At 32.5% G+C, this 22,663-nt stretch overlaps 1 protein-coding gene across 1 annotated transcript in view; it reads right to left on the bottom strand.

The window, feature by feature from the left end:
- Positions 1–21,359, bottom strand: part of LOC140450443 (acyl-CoA Delta-9 desaturase-like) — an 85,971-nt gene extending 64,612 nt beyond the window's left edge. The window contains exon 1 of the mRNA XM_072544086.1: positions 21,128–21,359. Within this exon, the coding sequence (XP_072400187.1) occupies positions 21,128–21,324 (197 nt within the window). The 5' untranslated portion in view covers positions 21,325–21,359. The remainder of the gene's footprint in view (positions 1–21,127) is intronic.
- Positions 21,360–22,663: the final 1,304 nt, after the last annotated feature.

Here is a 22,663-nt window from a genome sequence, read left to right as displayed (position 1 = left end):
CGTTTTAAAAAACTGTACCAATTTTTAGAAATAGTTTTTTTATAAACAAATGTCTGAATTTATATATGATATTATATGATATATATTATATGTTATACATAAAAAGTTTATAGTTTAAAAATTATTAACAATTTTACGTCGAGAAAATGAAAATTTAGCCTAACTTTGAGTCGTCATAAATTTTTACATGGCGGATATTTCTCTAACAGCTGCACATAAATAGAAAATTAAAACCTATTTTGACAATTTACTATTAAAAAAAAATGAAAGAGACTTTCTTTTTCATTGAGTTAACAAGAAATAAACAAATAGCTTTAAGCCCTTGCAGAGCCACACGAACACGGCGGGCTAGTACGTGATGACATTACGGGTGCTAAATAAGTTTCAATAATCTCTCGAAACAGGCGTAATGTCGATACCGTACTAGCCCGCCGTGTGCTTTTGATTCTGCAAGGGCGAAAAGCTATTGTTTATTGCATGTAAATTTGATGAAAAAGAAAGTTTCTTCCATTTTATTTTAATAGTAAATTGTCAAAATAGGTTCAAACTTTTTATTTATGTACAGCTTTTAGAGAAATATGAGGATTGAGAAAGTTATGAGGACTAAAATTTACGACTTTGTACCCGTTCTTCTGTTATATAAACTGCTGTATTACGCGGTTACCTCCAAAAAGAAATACATAGCATAGCGTTCAGTCTGTCTCGTATGCAGTTTACCATTGAAGAGAACGGGCGAATGGCGATGTTGCCAAAATTATCTTGTTTTATTGGAAATTAGGTTACAATTTCGTCAAATAAAAATGCGAATCTGTAAATTTCTCATGGATTTAAGAAATTTTGTAGCAGTATTTGTGTCAATTAGTGTTTCATTTTTAATATCATCATCCAGTTTTGAATGGCAATATAACCGTGCCACTGATGGCCAATTTTTTTGATTCAATTTAATGTTTTAATTCAAATATGTAATAAGGCAACCCTGCCGCTGTTTCTTACGTATAAGCTGGATCGGAAATAATCGTCTGGCGTTCACTAATGGGCGTGCATGAGGAATGTGGAGGGGAGACCAAGGGAAAATATGATTGGTATCTTTGTCTATTCGCTGAAAATATGATTGTATATCTCTGTTAGATATCCTGTTCAATTCTTCTATACCGACCATAAACTTTTACCTACACCGTATATAATTTCTGCACGGTATTACTAAACAGTAAAAAAAATGCACATTTTCAGTTGAAGTTAAAGCTATAGAGGCTTAAGCAATACCGAAATCAGGCTCATGTACAGTGTTCCCCACAAAGCAGAGTGGGTTAATCAATTTTATCGCATTAAGTTTAATAATGTATAGTGGTTATTAATTGTTTTTATGAAACTATTGAATTGTAGGTTTAATTTAAAATCAGTAGATTATTGAAAATCTGATTACTGACTCGTGATTGGTTTAGATACTAACTACCGCAGAGATAAACCGCAGAATTTGCACGGCTAATAGATGCTACTTTGGGCTTAATCTCCTTTTTAAATCTACAGTTATCTCAAGAAATACAAAAGTAAAACTCTACAAAACAATAATACGCCCAGTCCTAACATATGGTTCAGAAACCTTGACTTTAACAAAAAGCAATGAAAACATGTTAGGATGTTTCGAAAGAAAAATACTAAGGCGCATCTATGGAGCGGTAAATGAAAATGGTGTCTGGAGAAGACGATACAACTTCGAACTCTATAGGATATACCAGGAACCAGATATCGTAAAACACATAAAGATAGGACATCTGAGGTGGGTAGGCCATGTAATGCGGATGGAGCAAACCGACCCAGCTAGAAAAATGCTCCTTGATAGACCTATTGGTCAAAGAAGAAGAGGAAGACCCAGAACAAGATTCCTAGATAACATCGATGAAGACATGAGAAATATGGAAATACGTGCTTGGCGGAGGAAGGCGATGGATAGGGACGACTGGAGAAAAAATCTTGGGGAGGCTAGGACCCACACAGGGTTGTAAAGATTTTAAATTTATAAATCTCGAGTTAACCATTGTCTAAAGTCCAAAGTTAACCAAGACTGCCAACATTTGTGTGCTCTTTTAGTACTTATTAAGGCGAATTTTCTTTTTTGGTGCAGTATTTTCATCATCTGTGGTTCACTCATATTTTGATCAATTCAACACGAGATTTTCTATCAACTATAATTTTATTAACTTTATCTTAATATACATATTTTCCATATAGGTATCAAATTCAAATAATACTGTTAATAAATTTGAATTTTTACCCATACACAGCATAAACAGAGAATATCAATTATATAGATACTATAATCACATCACACATAAAAACATGAGCATTTCTGTGAATCTGACAATTAGAATGTAGAAGTGATTTGTTCGATTGTTTGATTTGTTGTTGAACAATTGTTCAAAACGTAATATTTTTATTTAAAAATAACAAAGCATTAGGACAAAATGCAAAAAAAAAAATTTCGATCGGATAGCCAAGCGGGCTGGGCGGCTGGCTTCTCCTTCGCTTCAATGCGAGAGATGTCAGTTCAATCCTCAGCTCGGTGAACAGAAAACAAAAAGGCTAACGCAGCAGTTTAAAATTCTAAATGAATCTGCGGCTTAGTCTGGAATATGCTGGTATCTGATCGGCCTATGGTGGAGCAGTACGGCAAGAGATAAGGGCTTGCGGCTCGGTGATACTCCTCCATAGATCCCTACCGGAAGGGCGTGTGTCGCCTAAATACCGGGTATATATATATATATATATATATATATATATATATATATATATATATATATATATAGGACAAAATAAGGTTCTATTCACATCGAACTTTAAGCCTCATACAGAATGAAAACTCATTAAACACGTTTTCTCCTTCTTTAAGTTACCCTAGTCAATCTCTTTAATATGATATATTGCATCGGAAATATTTCAACTGATTATCTGAAATCGACAGTTATATTGATAATATGAGATAAGAGAACTTTTTATCAAAGATCAATTTTCCGGCAGGAGAAGCATCGTCAATGATATTAAGTCAATACAACGAAAGTTTTTAGAAAAACAGTACGTAAAGTTCAAGTTGCGGTGAAAATAGCCAACGTTTCATGAACGCAAGGTACTGAAAAAAGAAGATGGAATATTATACAAATGGTGATTAAGGATTCTTACAGAATATTTATGTCGACTAATTAGAGCAGAGAAAATTAATAAAATCTGAGTAATTGGACAATTTGTTTGAAATAAGTTAGCGCCAAATCAGGCCTCATTTGAGAAAGAAAATTTATCTACCCAAAACTCTGAGATAGCAATGGTCAACATTATCTTTTCTTTTTAAGCCAAAATGGTTCAGCGTTAAGATTTTTGTCCAATCTTCGAAAGTAGTTATTTCGAAGGCTTCCTAATATCCATATAAAATGAAGTCATAAATAAACGGGAGACTATACGAAAAAAACTTTTTGTCAAAAAAAAAATGTTTATGCTTTTTGTTATTTCAGTATTTTGATCGGACCTCGTATTTTACATTTTAACTAATGTCCAACATTTTTCATTTTTTTTTTTCACTGTTTTAACTTCATTCTCATATCATTAAAATAATTTGGAACATTGCCCGTTTTTAATATGCATAACGGTTTCTGTTTAATATCTTTCACATTAAATTTAGTCAAATATTCAAAAAGATTTATGGCTATCCAACATTTGAAATCATCTCTTCGCGCTATTTCTAAGTATCTCTTGTTTCTTTCGGGGTCACGAAAATCACATTCTACAAATTGGTTAAATTATCACATTAATAAAATATTTACGATGTTTATTTTTAATTTTAATTTTTAAATAGGATATTCGGCTCTAATTAACAGAGACATCTTATTAAATATAGTTCAAAAACATTGTGTTATACGGGGTGTTTCTGAACGCCATTTACAAAAGTAAATGCCAAATAGTGAAATTCTTTCTTATAGTGGCTTTGAGATAAATAAAATTATAAACAAAAGCCTCCTAAGAAAGCCACACCCATTTGAAAATTTACAAAAGTGTAACGGATAGTTTCAGTTAACCTAAGAAAGTTACCCCTTTGAAAACGCTATAGCGAGAAACAGCAGATATGAAAACACTTATTGAATAGAAATATGCTTTATTGTCACTGAAAATTGTAGAATTTTATGGACAAAGCTTACAAAAGTAAAAAAAAAATAATGACAATAACAATTAAAATTTACTAAAATTACATAAATCGTCAATATCACAGAATAAAACATAATAAAATATACAATTCATTGCACTTGGAAAAATTGATGGCAAGACACTATGGAACAGAACTATAAGTACAGATATACGACGTAGATGTAAGGTGGAGAACATCAAGAACTGAGTAAGAAATAGAAGAGTAGAATGGAACGATCACATAAGCCGAATGACAATAAATAGAGTAGTAAAGACGGCAAGAGACGGTTCCCCAACAGCAAGACAATCAGTAGGAAGACCACGAAAACGATGGAACGCCCACTTACTGGAGGCACATTGAAAAACAGACAGAGTCATGTCTAAACAAAAAGAAGAAGAAGAAGAAGATATCGTTATAAAAATGGTACGTCTAATTTTAGTTATCACCCAACAGTTGTAGGGCCCACATAATCTACATATTTTCATGGAGGAGACAGATTCCCTACAAATTTAAACATCGTAATACTACAAAACGTGGGTCATGAGCATGAAATACAAACAGTAAATGTGAATGAAGGAAACCACAACTCAATATAACTGAACCTGAGAGCAGTAGAAACATACTGCATACAGACCTACAAGGAAAATGTACAAGTTGGTCAAACTACATTAGAATTGTATGTGATACCATCGGAGCATTATTAAGGATAAACTTGTAAATTTACTAAAAATTAGTAAAATTAGAAACTGGAAGAAAATGATGTAAAACTAGAAAAAACATACAAAATATTATCGATGCAAGCACCACAGAAGAAGAAAAACCAACAATAAAGAGGAGATTTAGTGAAACGAACTGATAAAAGAGAAAAGGCAACAGAGCAAGACAACAAGATTGCGAATCTGCTAAATAGGGAAGTGAAAAACAATTACAAGATCACTGAAATGAAAACTGGGACACATATATTAAGCAGCTAAACCCAGACAAATCTGCGTTCTGGAAACTATTAAACATTTTAAGGAAATACAAAAAACTAATTCCACCACTACGCGGAGTTTAGTGAGAAGAATAAGATAAAGCGGAAGTTATGAAAAATACGATAGAAAATCGATATATAAACAATTACCATCCCGACGAAGACATATAACTTATAGAAGTCAAAAGGAGATATAGAATTCTAAGAAGAAATAGGGGAAGTATAGGTATTGTATTGTATTGCATACACCTCCTCACAAGAAGTCAAGAACTGATAACACTCCCAAGCACAAAGAAAGTACCAGGAGCAGGTGAAGTCACAAGCATAGCACTGAACAATCTGCCAGTGAAAGCAATAGTGCATCTTACGTACATAATCAACATAATACTAATATTATGATATTTTCCTGACATATGAAATTAAGCTACTGTTATAATGATAGCAAAGCTGGGAAAAAAACGGTACATTTCCGCAAAATTATAGGTCAATAAGCAGCTATAAGCAGAATAGCAGAACGAATGATACTAGCAAGGCTAACAGAAGAAACTGAAACAATCAGAATGATACCAATAACACAGTCTGCACAGATTTATATCTGAACACTCATGAGAACTGTAGATGCTACAATTAGCAGAATATATCACCAAAGGATTGAATGAACTATACAGCACTTGTATTTTTAGATGTCAGTAAAGCTTTTGAAAGAGTCTGTTATGACTATTTGCTGTAAAAGATGAGCCAATATAGCTATAGTTAGGCAACCAAATGCCTACTCTCGTCGCATCTAGCCATCAGAAGGTTTGGATCATTTTTGTTTTCTTTAAATTCATCTTTATTCGATAGATATTACATGTGCCATCTAGACATCTTATCACATTCTGTAAATCACTTAAATTATTGGCAATTATAACGTTTCATCAGTGTAGCGCAACTTATTGATGCCTATTATGATGACATCTGTTCCTTAAAATATAGCTGCCCAATATATGGTTATACTATATACACTCTAAAAAATATGGAAAGAATACGTAACCTTGTCTAATCTGTTCTTATCTGTTCGTAAATATCTTTTTTTGCTCAAGATATCAGTAAGGAAAGATGTAATGCTTTCTCAAAATTATTAAAGCCTGTATACATATCTTGGTTAATATCCAGACATATTTGCATTAGCACATTTATACCGAAAAACACGTTCAATTTTTTTTTTGGGGGTATTGGAATAAACGTTGATATCAGCTACTGTTTAAGTATTATGCCCGTCAAATTCATGTATGGTTGTAAAATTGGACTAACATGTCTAGTGATTCATCGTCAATTTAACTTTATCAACTCTAGAGGTAGTTGTCGGGCGCTACAGCTTTTCTTCCTTGTTTATTTTGTTGTATAAGGTACTTCTGAATGTCAAATTTCGAATAATCTAATCAAATAATTTTGAATAATTCCGTAATGTATTTTAGCTTTTTAATTTTTGTATGGTATCAGTTATAAATTTTTCCATTAATATTATTTGTGGTACTGATCTTTTAAGTTCTTTTGCCTTTCCTTACTTATTGTTCTATAATTATTCGTATATTTGTTTTTATATTCTCTTCTTATCTTCATGAAGCTTATTACCTCGTCTTGCCATCCATTCCTGTTTCGTTTTTTTAGTTGGTTTTAAATTTTCTCTGGTTGCATTTAAAATTGGACTGTTTTGTTCCACTCTTTATCTATGTTATCGTTAGTCCCAGTGATTTGTAGTTATAATTAATCTGGTCTTTCGTTTTTCAACGTATGTTTTTAACGTAATTTTTCGACCTTTTTGAGTCTTTTTTTTTCAATGTATTGCTAATTTTATCTACTACTGGCAATAAATGTCTGATTTGGTATTATTAGATGATCACTACATTTACCCGTTTATACTTCCGCCAAGAATAAATCGTATTTTCCTTAAAAAAATACATCTAATTGTAAGAGAATATGAGTATTCATATGAGATGGCCCTCCATATAATGCACATGGTTGAATTTGACGAAGCAGTGCAATGTATTTTGGCCGCCTTGTACTCCAGAACTGAATGCTTTTACTTATGGTATGGATGCACTTGAAATATTTCGTATGCAAGAATAATCAATAGCCGAGACAAATATTTGTTAGGAAATTGAAGTACATTTCATCATTCTCTTTGGCTTTATCTCTACGCGGGGGTGAGATTTCCTAATTAAATTTCTCTAAAAGTTTATATCTTGGGCCATACCAATATCAATCCCCCTCATAAACATATCCTGTAGAGGCGTATCCAACCAATTCTTCTTTGGCGTTTCTCTCCTACTGCAACCAGGAACTTGCTGCTTAACAATTATTCAAATTATTGGGTAATTATTATTTTGAAATTGAACATGCCCTAATCATTTTAATCTAGGCGCTCTCATTTTGGCATCAATTGATGTCACCCCTACATTTCTCTTAATGTATCTATTCTTAATTTTTTTCTCTTTTTGTCACTTCGCTCATCAATTGAATTTCGCCACTTGCGTTCGTTGTTCTTTTTTCTTTTTAACTGCCCAAATCTTTGTTTCACAACACATCACTCACCCACTTCTATTTTATACATCTCTCTTACTCTTCTTCTTCTTATGGTGTCAATCAGTTACGGATGTTAAACACTAACATGGCTATTCTGACTTTCTTGACTGCTGCCCTGAAAAGTCCGGTAGTGGTTAAGTTAAATCATTTTCGCAGGTTATGCAGCCAGGATATTCTTCGTCCAGGACCTCTTTTCCCATGCACTTTACCTTGAAGTATGGTCCGAAGTAGGTCATATCGTTATTCATTGCACATTAAATGGCCCAGGTATTCTAGTTTGCGACGTTTTATGGTAACGACTATTTCGCGCTTTTTACTCATTCTATGTAGTACTTCTTCGTTGGTAGCTCTGTCTATCCAGGAAATCCTCAACATGCGTCTATAGCAGCACGTCTCAAATGCTTCGAGTCTCTTCAGTGATGCTTCAGTTAAGGTCCATGACTCCACGCCATATAAAAGAACGGAGAATCCGTAGCATTTTAGTAAACACACTTTTATTTCCAATTTTATATCGTGGCTGTTAAAGATTTTTTTTATTTTGACGAAAGCTGATCTTGTCTTCTCGATCCTTATCTTAATTTCCATCGATTGGTCCCACTGTTCATTTAAGATTGCACCCAGATAACAAAAGTTGGTGATTTGTGTTATAGGTTGTTGGTTAACTAGTAATTGACCAGGTGGTATTCTATTTTTGCTTATAATCATGTATTTGTTTTTTTTAATGTTAAAATCAAGCCCAAACCTGCTACTTACTTCTGCCACCCTGGAGACAAGTGTCTGTAGATCTTCAAAACTGTCTGTAAAAATGACAGTATCATCAGCGCATCTTATGTTGTTCAATCGTTGTCCGTTTATAAGTATTCCCTCGTCTATGTCCGTTAGCGCTAGGTTCATAATGTGCTCTGAATATGTATTAAACAATAATGGGGACAATATACATCCCTGTCACACATCTCTTTTTATCTTTATGTCGTCTGTTAACTGATCCCCAACTCTAACAGCTGCAGTTTGTTCGTAATAGATATTGTTTATTATACGGCGATCTCTGCTGTCTAGACCAATTGAATTTAATATTTTCCTCAGTTCGTCATGTTTTATTCTATCGAACGCTTTCTGGTAATCAACAAAACGTCCATATATATCACAATTCAGGTCTTTACATCTTTGAAAGAGAACTTGTATTGCAAAAAGTGCCTCTCGAGTACCCAATGCACTTCTTCTTTATTTATAATTTTCAAAAATTCTGAATAGAACTCGTCTGGCCCTGCGGCTTTTCCCTCCTTAATGTTGTTTATAGCAGCTTCTACTTCAGCTTCGAGAATATGTAGTCCGGTATCGTCATTTTTAATTTGTGTTTTGGTGACATTCCTATCGTCTTCAAAAGTTGTTGTCACATAGTTCATCCATGTTGTTTTTTTTTTCAATATCAACTATTGGATTTCCTTGAGCGTCTGTTCAGTGTCTCGGCCTATTTAATTTATAGATGTCTGCTGCTTCTTTGATCTTTTTGTGGAGGTTGAAGGAATCGTGTTTACGTTCCAATATCTCGATTTCTTCACACTGTTCTTCCAGATTCCTATTTTTAGCTTCTCTGATAGCTTTTTTTTATCTCTTTGTCTAGAAATTGATATGCAACGTAGTCTTTCCGCTTGGATTCTCTTCTTCTGTCCATCATCTGTAATATATCGTCGGTCATCCATGTTATTTTCTTTTCTGTCTTTTTCGTCATTTCTAGTTCCAAAATCTAGTCCTCAATGTATCGCTTCATATCCTCTTTTGCATCAAATCATCTACATTACAATCACCTCCATGCAATCATTGTGACTTTCTTCTTTGATTGAATACCTTTGGGTATGTCTCCTAATTATTCATAAAAATCTTTTCTTTCATTTGCAGACAGACTTGCTAAGCATATACAACATTCAATAGTTCGTTCCCAGATATAAATTTCACTGAAATTAGTATATCATTTATTCTTACAACTTCTACTACTTTCTTTTTTATTTCTCTATCATAAATTTGTTCAACTTCATTCCTAGTATTACTTTTTCTTACATAAGAAAATATGTATCTTTCACTAATGTTGTTTGGACCACATAAAATGCAGTAGTAGCACTTACTCTTATTAATCGGAAACTTATGTATTTCTAAAACCGTTCAAACGTTCTGCTTTTAATGAAGCTATTTATGTAAATCACTTTGATCTTGTTACACTTTTTATACAGATCTACTGACAGTTAACTTCGACTCCAAACGACTTAGTGTAGAGGATCTGTAATAGACCGATTACGACTTAGTGGCGTTTCAGGACCTTCACAACGGTGATCTTGGCAACTATTCTGGATTTTGTATTGGGAATCTAATCCACATTATTCAGCATCAAAGGAGGATACACTACTATCTAAGGTAGCTAGGCCATTGATATGTGCCATTGATACAACTACAAATGAAGACTTCTTTCTAGAAAATATACCCAACACCAGGCGAATCAATACTTCATAAGCACTATGTTCCGGAGTTATCAAGATGATAAGAAATAAAGAAGAAGGTATATTTGTGTTTTGCAGGATGAAATAACCGATGACTATTAACGGTATATGGCATATTTTATATAGGACATATTAGGCGCTGAACATGTGATACATCGTAATTGCTAACTATTACGGTGCTCGAAACGGTCAATCATTGTTGAGTAGCAGTTTTTTTCAATAATGCTCTACATTTTCTGTCCACAGAAGGTATAAAGTACGCTTATATCCTTTTAGTATATACATAGTTATACACTATATGTACGGTACTAGCCAAAAGTCCCCTCCCCTCGTATCTTTTGAAAGGTTATACTTATAGTAGTAAAATTTGGTGATAAATGTAAACGTTACAAAGACACTGTAACCGATAATTTTAAATGGGACCTTATGGCAAGTCATATCTCGTTTAAAATATATTAAAAATACCTATTTAATCATACTAATTTTGTTTGGGTTTAAGCTGATTTTGATGAAGAAACTAAATAAATACTAAAATTATAGTTTCGCATTTAATTAATAAAGATTCTAACGTCCGCCTCTTGATATTTATCAAAAAATTTTTTGCTAAGTAAAAAGCTAAGTTTTTGCAAAAGTGTTTACATCTTGAATATTTGGATTAATTATTGTTTAAGGAGACGTTTAAATATTTACATAGGCAGAATGGTACGTACGTACTATATCGAGGACTTATTTGAGGGAGCTTCTTCGGAAGTTTGAAGAAACAGGTAGTATTCAAGATGCCAAACGATCTGGTCGACCAACAATTAGTGATGACAAAAAATTGACATAATTGCAGAAATGGTCAAGTTGTGTCTATCTGTGGAATCAGTCAAAGGACTGTCCACCGTGGGTTGGCTAAAAAGAATTTCATGCATACAAATTAAAATTGTACACCAACTTTCAGATGATGACCCCAACCGAAGACTAGAATTCTGTGAAAATATGTCCAATCAAATTAACCAACAGCCATATTACATAAAAAGAATTTGTTTTATTAATAAAAGTACTTTTCCCCTCAATGGAAATATTAACACACACAATGTGAGGTATTGGAGTGGCACAAATCCTGACTTCTTTCTTGAAAAACATACTCAATTTTCAGAAAAAGTAAATGTTTGGGCAGATATTTTGGGAGACCACATAGTTGAGCCTGTATTTCTCAATGCTAACTTAACCGGTGAAGTGGATCTGTAAATGTTACAAAACGCAATAGAGCTGTTAATTCTTAAAATTCTGGTAGATAATCCAGATGAATTTTGGAAACTTGAAAATAACGTATCAACAAGACGTTTACCTAGATGAGGAATATTGTGGTAGATGGAGTGGTCGACTAGGATCGATAGAATGGCCATATTGGTCACTGATTCTCACATCATTAGATTTTTTTCTGTGGGGTTACTTAAAATCTAAGGTTTACGCTACAGCATTTGACAGTATTGACATTTTGAAACAACGAATTGTTGAGGAATGTCAATTGCCCCCGACACATTTGGACAAGTACGAAAAAAGTTAAGCAATAGGATGCATTACTCTCAGAAACTAGATGAAGCACATTTTGGACACTTAATAATAGAACTGGTTCTTGAATCTTTATTAATTAAATGCGAAACTACAATTTTAGTAGGTATTCATTTAATTGATTCATCAAACTCAGCTTAAACCCAAACAAAATTAGTATGATTGAGTAGGTATTTTCAATATCTTTCAAACAAGATATAATTTGCTATAAGGTCCCATTTAAAATTATCGGTCACAGTGGCTGTGTAACGTCATCTGTGACTATTACGTCACCTGTTATGACTAGTTAGGAAGCCTATATTCGTTTATTTCCTCCTTCACAATTTTTACTATTATTAGTATAACCGTTCAAAAGAAACGAGAGAGGGAGGGGACTTTTGGCTAGCACTGCATAAATATGTACACTATAAATTTCTAGGTGACGAAAATGTCTCAGAACTAACAAACATTTATAACTACAGATAACAAACTGGAATAATGCCACAAATATGGTTGGAGTCTACATTCATTCCACTTCCAAAAAAACTTAATACATGTAAAGACTTTAGACTAATTAGTCTTAGGAGTCACTCTCTTGTCTTGCAGGTACACAAAAACGTAAGTAGCCAAATACCCTGTATAATGTCAACGGAAAGATAATAACAGAACTAGAAGAACAGTTGAAGACATGGAAAAACTATATTGAAGAACTCTTTGCAGATGATAGACAACAATCTGACCTAAGTAACATACAAGGACACGAAGGTCCAGATATAACGGAAGAGGAAGTAATGTACGGACTAAAAAGAATGAAAAATGGTAAAGCTCCAGGTCCAGATGAAATACCAACGGAAATCGTTAAACTAAGAGAAAAAGACTCGATTCAAATTTTAGTTGAATTTTTCAATAGCATTTATACATCAGGAAAAATACCACAAGAATGGCTTTTATCCACCTTTGTTATTACACCAAAAAAAAGATAAATGCCAAACAATGTAGTGATTACCGTACAATCACTATGATGAGCCATGTACTGAAAATATTCATGAAAATTATACACTCTAGAGTATACAGAAAACTGGAAATGGACATCAACAATACCCAGTTTGGATTCCGAAATGGACTTGGAACAAGAGAGGCGTTGTTTGCACTGAACGTTATGTCTCAAAGATGTCTTGACATAAATCAAGATGTATTCATGTGTTTCATAAATTACAACAAGGCCTTTGATAAAGTGCGGCATAATCACCTAATCAGACTCCTGACAGAAAAGAATTTAGATAAACGAGACATCCGACTAATAGCAAATATGTACTACAATCAGAAAGCAGTAGTGAGAGTAGAGGATAATACCACTGAAGAAATTGAAATAAAGCGAGGTGTGAGACAAGGGTGTATACTGTCACCAACCCTGTTTAATCTCTATTCCGAAGACGTAATGAATAGAACACTCTCTGAGCAATCCGTAGGTATTAAAATAAATGGTGTTAGATTAAACAATCTGAGATTTGCCGACGACACCGTTCTGATCGCAGAAACACTTGAAGAGCTACATACATTGGTGAATAAGATAGCAGACTGCAGCGAAGAATATGGATTATCTTTGAACATAAAGAAAACTAAATTTATGGTAATATCAAAATCAACACAAAATGTCCAAAATTTATATTTACACAATGAAATTATCGAACGAGTTAGCAAATACAAATATTTAGGCACTTTTATAAATGAAGACAACGATAGCTCAGCAGAAATCAAAATAAGAGTAGAAAAAGCCAGATCCATCTTCACTAAAATGAAGAGAGTGTTCTGCGGAAGAGATTTGAGCCTTGAAATGAAACTTCGCCTGATGAGATGTTACCAAGAGAGTCACAAATGTCGAGGTCTTGAGAAGAATGAATAAAGAAAAGGAAGTCATATTTACGATCAAAAAACGAAAACTGCAATACTTGGGACACATTACAAGAGGCGAAAGATATGAACTGCTTCGAATAATTATGCAAGGGAAAATAGCAGGAAAAAGGTCCATAGGAAGAAGACGAAACTCCTGGCTAAAGAATCTACGGGAATGGTATAGCTGTAGCAACAATGAATTGTTTCGGTCAGCAGTTTCGAAAATACGTATAGCCCTGATGATCGCCAACCTTCGGAACCAAGATGGCACTTGAAGAAGAAGAAGTCACTCTCTCAAACTGCTTCTTAAGATAATTCTTAGTACAATTAAGCAAGAATGTAAAAAAACAATAGGAAACAAACAATTCGGTTTCAGAGAAGGATTGGGAACAAGGGAAACTTTGTTCTCAATGCTAAAATTACTTTAAAGGTCATGGGAAGTACAGAAACTAATTTACGTCTGCTTTATAGATTTTGAAAAGACGTTTGATAGGATCCAACATGATAGACTGTTTAAGTATCTACAAATGATTGGAATAGATGATAAAGATCTGAGACTTTTACAACATCTATATTGGAATCAACAAGCTTCTATTCTAGTAGACGGCAAAGAAACAGAAAAAATATCCATTCAAAGAGGTGTTAGACAAGGTTGAGTGTTATCTCCAACTTTGTTTGACGTGTACTCGGAAATAATATTTAACGAAGCCTTGGAAGGGCAATGTTGAGTTCGAATTCTGCGAGAAACTATTAACAACATCAGATATGCAGATGATACAGTAATCGTGGCTGAAAATATCAAAGATCTTCAATTCCTTATAGATCGAGTTACTAGAGAATGCTCCAATAACGGACTTGGCAAAAATACATCATAGACAAAGTTACTTGTGGATAGTAAACAAGATGTTGGCCCTATGCAACTAATTGTCAATAATGAGCCGATTACAAAAGTTAACCATTTTAAATACCTAGGATGTTGGATAAACGAGACACTAATTCCAGATGAAGAAATTAAAACTCGTATAAAAATTGCAAGAGGAGCATTTATGAAACTTAGATCTATACTGTGCAATTTTCAGCTAAATTTACAACTAAGAATCAACTTCCTAAAATATTATGTGTCCTGTATTACTTTATGGATGTGAATGAAGATTAATATGATGAACAAATTAGACGCCTTCGAGATGTGGTCTTATCGTAGAATGCTCAAAATATCATGGGTTCAACGCATCTCAAATATAAAATTCTTAAACAGAATAGGTCAAAGCGAAGGTGACTTGAATAAGATAATAAAAAAGAGAAAACTTAAATATCTGGGGCATCTAATGAGAGGAAGCAGATACTCCACGCAATATTCAACGGAAAGACAGAGGGAAAAAGTGAAATTGGTAGGAACAAATATTCATGGCTCCGAAACCTTCGTCAATGGACTGGTTTATCAGCAGATCAATTGTTACATGCCGCGCAAGATCGAGAACAATTTTGGAAAATAGTCCGGAAAGCTACCCACGCCTAATTTGGGCAGGGTACTCAAAGAAGAAAAATTATATGCACTATGAGTATGTTACAGATTTTGCATAAAAAAATGATAAAAATAACTTGTCTAGCACATGGTTTGTATCCTGTTGCAGAGTTTGTACAGTAAAAATTTTTAAATATAAAAAATTTAATTTCTTCTGTAAAAGAAGTTTTTTTAAAAGCATTCAGTCGGAGGAAACTCTTTCAAAATATCAATGGTACTGTTCCCTTCATCATTGAGTTGTAGTTAAAGCAGCGCTACATTTTACGTATACATTACGAATACATTACATTATAGTTGTTGAAAAAACTCTTTTTCAGTTGCGACGATTTAATTTCTTTCTTTCTATTATCAAATAATTTTATGTGCCATCCACGAACGATTAAAAAACTATAATAAATTGGTCTTAGTTCAAGTGGTAGTATAAAGTAGTTTTAAAATGTGCAAATTTATTTAAATTATGTAAATTATTTAAAATATAATATAAAATATAAAGGAATCGACGTAAAATTGAGTGTATGGATTTTAAATAATAAAGTTTTTTGTTTATTAAAGAATTTAAATGACCTGCCTGCTTGTAGAGGAACATCGTACAATTATTTTTGACAAATATTCTCTTAATGAAGTTTTCTTATATAAATATGTGACAGCACTTTCATGTGATGTGATGATGAAGGAAATTTACATTTGATATTTTAGTTCATTATTGCATTTTTTTATAATTTTTTATAAATTGGATACTAGTAGGTACCTACTTTTTTTATAGTAGACCATTTAACGACTAATTTTTGTGTTGTAGTGGATTTAATTACTTCGTCAATTAACTTTTTAGTACATGAGCGCAGTTAGGCCATACTGGTCGCAAAACTTAGTAACAGAAAACGAGAGCTAACGATGAAGACTTAACTGAAGATGCTGACGCCCAAATATCGAATCAGGATTTATGGATGACGGTGTTTCTGGTTTTAAGTTTCTCAACATGGAAGCATTAGGTTAAAGCCTTTATGTTTTAAAGTAACTTCCCATAGCTTCTAGAACTTCAGTAAGAATATCTTGAGCTTCTTCTATGGATTTTGTTCGACCAGTCTTCACAGTATTATTACTTTAAATACTCTGTCGTTAAGTATCTATTAGTATGGCTGTGAATTGACAAGAGTAGTGCGTAATAATTTATATACTATTCTTTATTAGTTATTTACTGAGTAGATCGGAGCTGACAGGCCTAAGAAAGAAGCAAAACTCTTTCATTTTGTTTAAAAGTTTAAATTCAAACCAAAAGTAAATTTGGTTTAAATTCTTATAAAATTCTATCGGTCTTAACGGTGTTCGTAAATAAACGCGCTAGCCAGGACGTTGTACCCTGGGGCTTTTCCGGTTTCGGCTGCTTCTTTAACATTCTATTGATTCTGATTTTTAAAATTTTTAAATGTTCTGTTATGAATTTTAAATTTGGACTTATATTAGCTTCTTTTTGTGGAAAGTATATTTGGAAGTTTAGGTTTTTACAGTCTTAATCCTACTTCCCAAATTCTCGCTTGATCAATATTGGATTCGAATCTCACCGGGTACGGAAATTTTTTAATTTCCAATATTCTTCGAATCGGTCCTCGTCCGAGGCGCCGCAGTCATTTGGGCGCCGCAGTAACACGCGGTTTACTCAAGATAAAAAATACGTACAAAATATCTAGATAGGTATTGGAAAAGAAAAAATATTACAATAAACAATAGAGTAGAATTTACCAAGTCAGGTAATGAATTTAATAAAGATTTTTCGACTAGAATAGAAAATTAAGACGAGAAAAATAGAGGTGAATCCTAAAAGAACAAAAAAATCAGTCGTCTTGTAGATCTTGCGCTTGAATTATTAAAATATATCTAGAACAACTGCAAAAAAATCGTCGAGGTCTAAATCCAGAAAAAAAAATTAATTAGGCCTTTAAGAACCTTCAAGACCTTTGTATTAAAAAATATGTCATACCATCGATTTAATCGAAAACAGAGAACATAATATATTTTAAATCATTTGGTAATAGTAGATGTGTTGTTTATTTTAAAGAAACTAGAATTAAAAATAAAATAAAGGTTTTTATTAATAACAAGGGAAATCATACGATTTCCTACTTGGTGAAACTGAATTCAAATTTATTCAAATTTTTAACACCGTGCCTTCTACAACTTGCAAAGCAAACAGCTTGTTGAATTACTCGGCAAGGGAATCTAAAATATGCATTCCACCTGCTTCATCCTGGTCAAAATTCGTACTGAATTCAGTTTCTGGTACTCCAAACAGAGTAAAGAAATAAAATAAAATGCCGGTATTAGATTTTTGTTTTGATACAGAACAGCGGCAAGCCGCTTATACGTATTTCGACCTCTTTAGGTCTTATCAGAGCGGTATATGCTACTGCTCTAAAAATCTAATATCGTCATTATGTTTTATGTTTTTATTATTACTTAAAACATGCTCCGAAGCTTTTAGAATAGTCGAATGAACAAATATTTTATACATCCATATCTTTTTGCATTACAAACTCGTCCCCCAATTTGAGATACGTAGATACTTCGTGGACAGGTACAGTTTAATAAATTAACTTTTGATTTTTAACTTCTGTAATACACTAAAATATCTTGCTTACGAGTTGGCATTCGATTAAAACATTTTGAAATGAAAGTTTATAACTTGTCCATAAAATACACTAAAAATTTAATGATTTTATTCATGAAATAAGATTTTTTAAAACGATCTGCAATCGCATACAATATATTCGCATCAGATTTTGACGATCTTTTTAAAATAACATTTCAACAAGAAATACTGGTGAGTTTCGATAAGTTGATTTAGTCTCAGATTCGATATAAGAAAGACCTTCACCGATCTGTTTAATGGATAAAAATTTTTAGTTTTTTTCAAAAATGCTCGTTGTCTTCTTTCGCAGTAAAGTTTTCATTAAAATATGATTGCTTGCATCATTTATTCTGTTGCAGTTATTCATGGCATACATATTCGCGATACACTCTTAAACAACATTAATTTTTTCATCAATGAATATGTCGGCTTCATCAGTTAACATTGTAAAAACGGTTTGATACGTTTCATTCTGAGAAAATATTGGAACGGTCTAAATTTTTCCTTTATTATAAAATGCTGCTGTGTAATTGCAACCTGTATACGCGTCGAAAACAAGTAAACTTGTTCAACCCAACAAACCCAACTTCAGAGCCAAATCGATGCAGTTAATGCAATCAAGGTGTTGATTATGTAACTTTTTAGTTGCTGAAGAGGTTAGCCAAATTGCGGATTGTGAAATTTTGTGTATATTTTCAGCAAAATCACCAAAACATCAGTATCCAAAGTTTTGATTAAAATCCTTGATCCAGGTGCAATTTTATGAGCGTGAAAAACAATCAACGTATCCGCTTCTTCGTGGTAAAATTAGCTTCTTCAGTTTTTTAATGTAATTATTGTGAGTTTGATACGAGTAGTACTAATAATCAAAGGTTAAATTTTTTTTTTGTTTTCTGGATAATTGTTTGCAAGTTTTTACTATCCCAATAATCAGTCAAAAAGAGTACTAGTGCACCTTTAAACCAATAGTTTTTAAAGCTTTACAAAAAACCTTTAGGTCTAACTTGTTAAGGTCCTAAAATTTTATATAGAATATCGAATTCCTTTCGAGCTTGACGTTCATAATCTTTGATTGAGGGTGACAAATAGCGGTCCAATATTAAATGGATTTTTACAGCATTTGTAGAAAAATTTTTTATTAGTATTGATTCTGCAATTTTTCCAAATGTTTGTGACATAGAGTTACCAATGAGGTGTAAATAATAAAAGCCATATATTATTTCTACATTAATAAATGTGGGCTCAACCATTTCGGTATTAGATTTCAAATTTTTCGCAAATGTTGCTTTAGGAAATTTCAACATTTCACCAGTACATAAAAATGCGAATACAAAAGTCAGGCAATGCTTTAGATTAATTTTCTTTTGTATGCTAATTGCCAGAAGTGTGACATAGAGTTACTAGAATAAAGTCGTCCATAGATATCTCGTTCTATTTTCATCAACACCTTATTTTTATCTTTAGTCATGAGAACTTTTGTGATATTTTGAGAAGCAAACTTGATGATTTTATTACGTTTTATAGGTTTCTCAAATCTTCCAGGAGTTAAAGAGCAATTTAAAATAAACTCTTATTTTTGTTGACTGCCAAATTCTTCACGTTCAGCAGAAAATCGGCAACTTCTTTAGATGTAGCTTTGCTAGTCGAAATATTAAAAGATGATCACAAACTATACCTGTCGACGATCTTAAATTCCGATTAAGTCAAAGAAGAGATATATGGTTCATGTAAGATGGAGGTCCGCCTTATTGTCCTTTAATAGTACGAAACTATCAAGATCAGCAATTTCCACATCGTTGGATTGGCCGATATAGTAAAGTATCGTGGTCGTCTAGAACACCCGAATATAATCCCTTAGATTTTTATTTCTGGGGACATATGAAATCACTGGTATACTCACAATAAATATGTCGAGTTAAAGTTGGTGATCAATTGTATCATCAAATGGATTTATCGTTTCTTTTATTTCCTTTATGATAATATCCAAGTTTTTTATGTCCTTTTGAATTTTGCTTTTTTGTAAAGAGTGAAGTATCACCTTTATTAGTTATTCCAATATTTTTTTTTCACAGTTGATAATATTTTTGTCCTCATGCTGTGCCTGAGTACTCATGCTTTGTACTTACTGTTAGTGTTAATTTTTTTGTTTAACTCACTAGTAGAATTTGTAAAAAGGTTGATTTTTAATTAAGATATCGAGCACAGTTTTTTATTAACTCTTGCCCATGTAATTTCGCTCTCAGAGCATCTTCAGAGACATTTCGTTAAAATTATATTCTATCCAGTACTTTTATGAATATCAGAAACATTAAATAATACATTTACACAACACTAGACAGAGGACAAACAGTTTAAAACATTTTTAAATTTGAAGAAGCCAAGTAGTGGGTGACATTCCTTCTCTCTCCTGCTGTCACCCACTATGTACATTCTTCAAATTTAAAAATATTTTAAACTGTTTGTTCTTTGTCTAATATTGTGTAAATGTATTATTTAGTGTTTATGGCATTCATAAAAGTGCTGGATGGCCTGTAATTTTGACAAAATGCCCCTGATGATGATTTGAGGGTGAAAGTACTTGCGCAAAATTTAATAAAAACTGTGCTCGATATCTGCCTGTTATTTGATTAAAATTCTAACATTATTGATTAACATACAATTGCTAATTTTTTCACTAAAATGTTTTAACTGATTACTTGAAATGCACGTCAATCACATAAAAACTGAAAGCTCCAAATTAAATATACCTAGCTAGACTATTTTGAATGTACTATTTTTGTACTATAATTTATTTTATTTTGTACTATTCTTGAATAAATATATTTTTTTAAAAAAACAAAGCAGATGATCAATAAATGAATCCTTGAATATAATAATCATCCTAATTTTTCTCCCAAAAAATACCTTTTTTAGATTTCTAGACTGTCGGATTGTAATAAATCATTAATATTTAGTTTTAGTATAAACAAATATTATTTTATTATATTGACAAGAAATCAAAGATTTTGGGACAGTGTTTAGTACTCTAAAAAAACAGTATATTCATGATTTTAATAGATATTTTATTTCGTTTAACATTTTGATAGTGTTTATTTTTTTATTTATTTTATGTTAGTTTGAGAACTTTATGATAATTTTATATTGATTTTTGGTAGATTGTTTTATTTACTGGATTAATTATTTTTAAACCAGTTTTTAATATTCATGTTTTTAAATTATGTGTTACAATCATTTATATTTTATAGTTTTTAAACAGCACTGCACCTTTTTTTTTCAATAAATATTGAAGTACATTTAAAAATTAAACTTTAATACACCAATAAAATTTATAAAACTGTATTAATAAGATAAAACTTACCTTTGTTTCGCGCAGAAATAGACGCACGCAAAATGAGCAATATCCAAAGATATACCTAATACCGTCGATTCAATAAAAATGCAATTACTATTTCGGTGACCGTGCACTTTATTCACATCACTTCCGCGGCACTGAACTTGAGATCCGTTCGGGCAATGAATAATATTATCGCGAAGAAATGGTACTTGCTTACCCATAGACGGCACCTGCCCCCCGTCGAACCATTCGAAAGTTTTCGTAGTACCAATGAAATTTTCAGCGAATATTTATTGACCTACTATTAACGAAATAAAGTATTTCGTAAGTATGGTCTTCCAACTTTTACTCAATTTTACTTTTCAATTTGGTGGATTTCGTGTTGTAAGATCGTGCATGGCTTAAGATGATTTGCAGGTGTTGATGAACGACAAAGACAAAAAGATCAGAATTTATGAGTATAATATTGTTTTAATGTTGTTTCTTTGTGACATCTCGGATGATTTTAATATATTTTTTTGGAATAAATCACGAATCGTCAAATAAATGCTTTATTTGATCTTTCGACTTGAAGTAGTTTTCATAATCATTTTCAGTATCAAACAAGGCGTCATATCATTTACTTAATCAAGCCCTTGAATATAGATTTAAGCAACTAGATTAAATAGTTATAAACATAAATGGAAACCTGACTAGTGATTGGGTGACATGTTTTAAATTATTTGGATCGAAAGGTCTGTTATATTTTTTTTTAGCTCAGACTAGACTGTCTTTTGTACTAAATCGTGACACCTTTGTACCAAATGATTTTCTTTCGTTAAACTCCACACGAAAATTCTTTTTTTTTAAAGCCAACAACTTTCTTATAGGTAGTTTAAGGATTTCAATTGGTTCAATATTCGTATTAGCACTGAATACTGTGTAGCACATCACTAAGAATACTACATTCACCCATTTAACACGAGCTGTATCATGGTTAACTAATCCTATTTATTTTGCAGATACATTTTTTCAGTGGACAGTATCCAGCCATCATATATCTGACCTTTTATAGCTCTGGTCTACTAAATTTATCACAGAAAGCCACAAATTATCTTAACAGATAACGGCCTTCTGTCAATGTAACTAATAATTTTCTTCATTTCCTGCTCTTGTAGAACTCACCATTTGTTGATATAACTCTTTCTAAGCCACCTTATCTCTCAAAATAACTTCCAAAAGGTTCTGTACCTACAAAATATTTTTCTCTTCATGGATGCTATATCTAACTACTTCATGGATGCAGGTTATCAGTGCAGATACTTAAAATTGCAACGCTCTAGTATGTTTCTCAGACTGTTTCATCATCATTCTCTTTGCCTTTATTCCTATGCCGGGTCAGCTTCCCTATTTACATTTCTCCACAAGTGTCTATCTGGGACATATCAATATTAATACACTTTACCGACATGTCTAACCTAAGCGTAAGATATGTCGGGACTTCCCCCTGGATTTATTTGGACTTCCTTTCCTACTAATTCCAGAAACCCGCAGATCAAATATTATTCATATTGCGTGATT

The sequence above is a fragment of the Diabrotica undecimpunctata genome, chromosome 1 (genome assembly GCF_040954645.1).
Source record: "Diabrotica undecimpunctata isolate CICGRU chromosome 1, icDiaUnde3, whole genome shotgun sequence".
Classification (NCBI taxonomy): Eukaryota; Metazoa; Arthropoda; class Insecta; order Coleoptera; family Chrysomelidae; genus Diabrotica; species Diabrotica undecimpunctata.
This window is presented reverse-complemented; position numbering and strand designations above follow the sequence as displayed.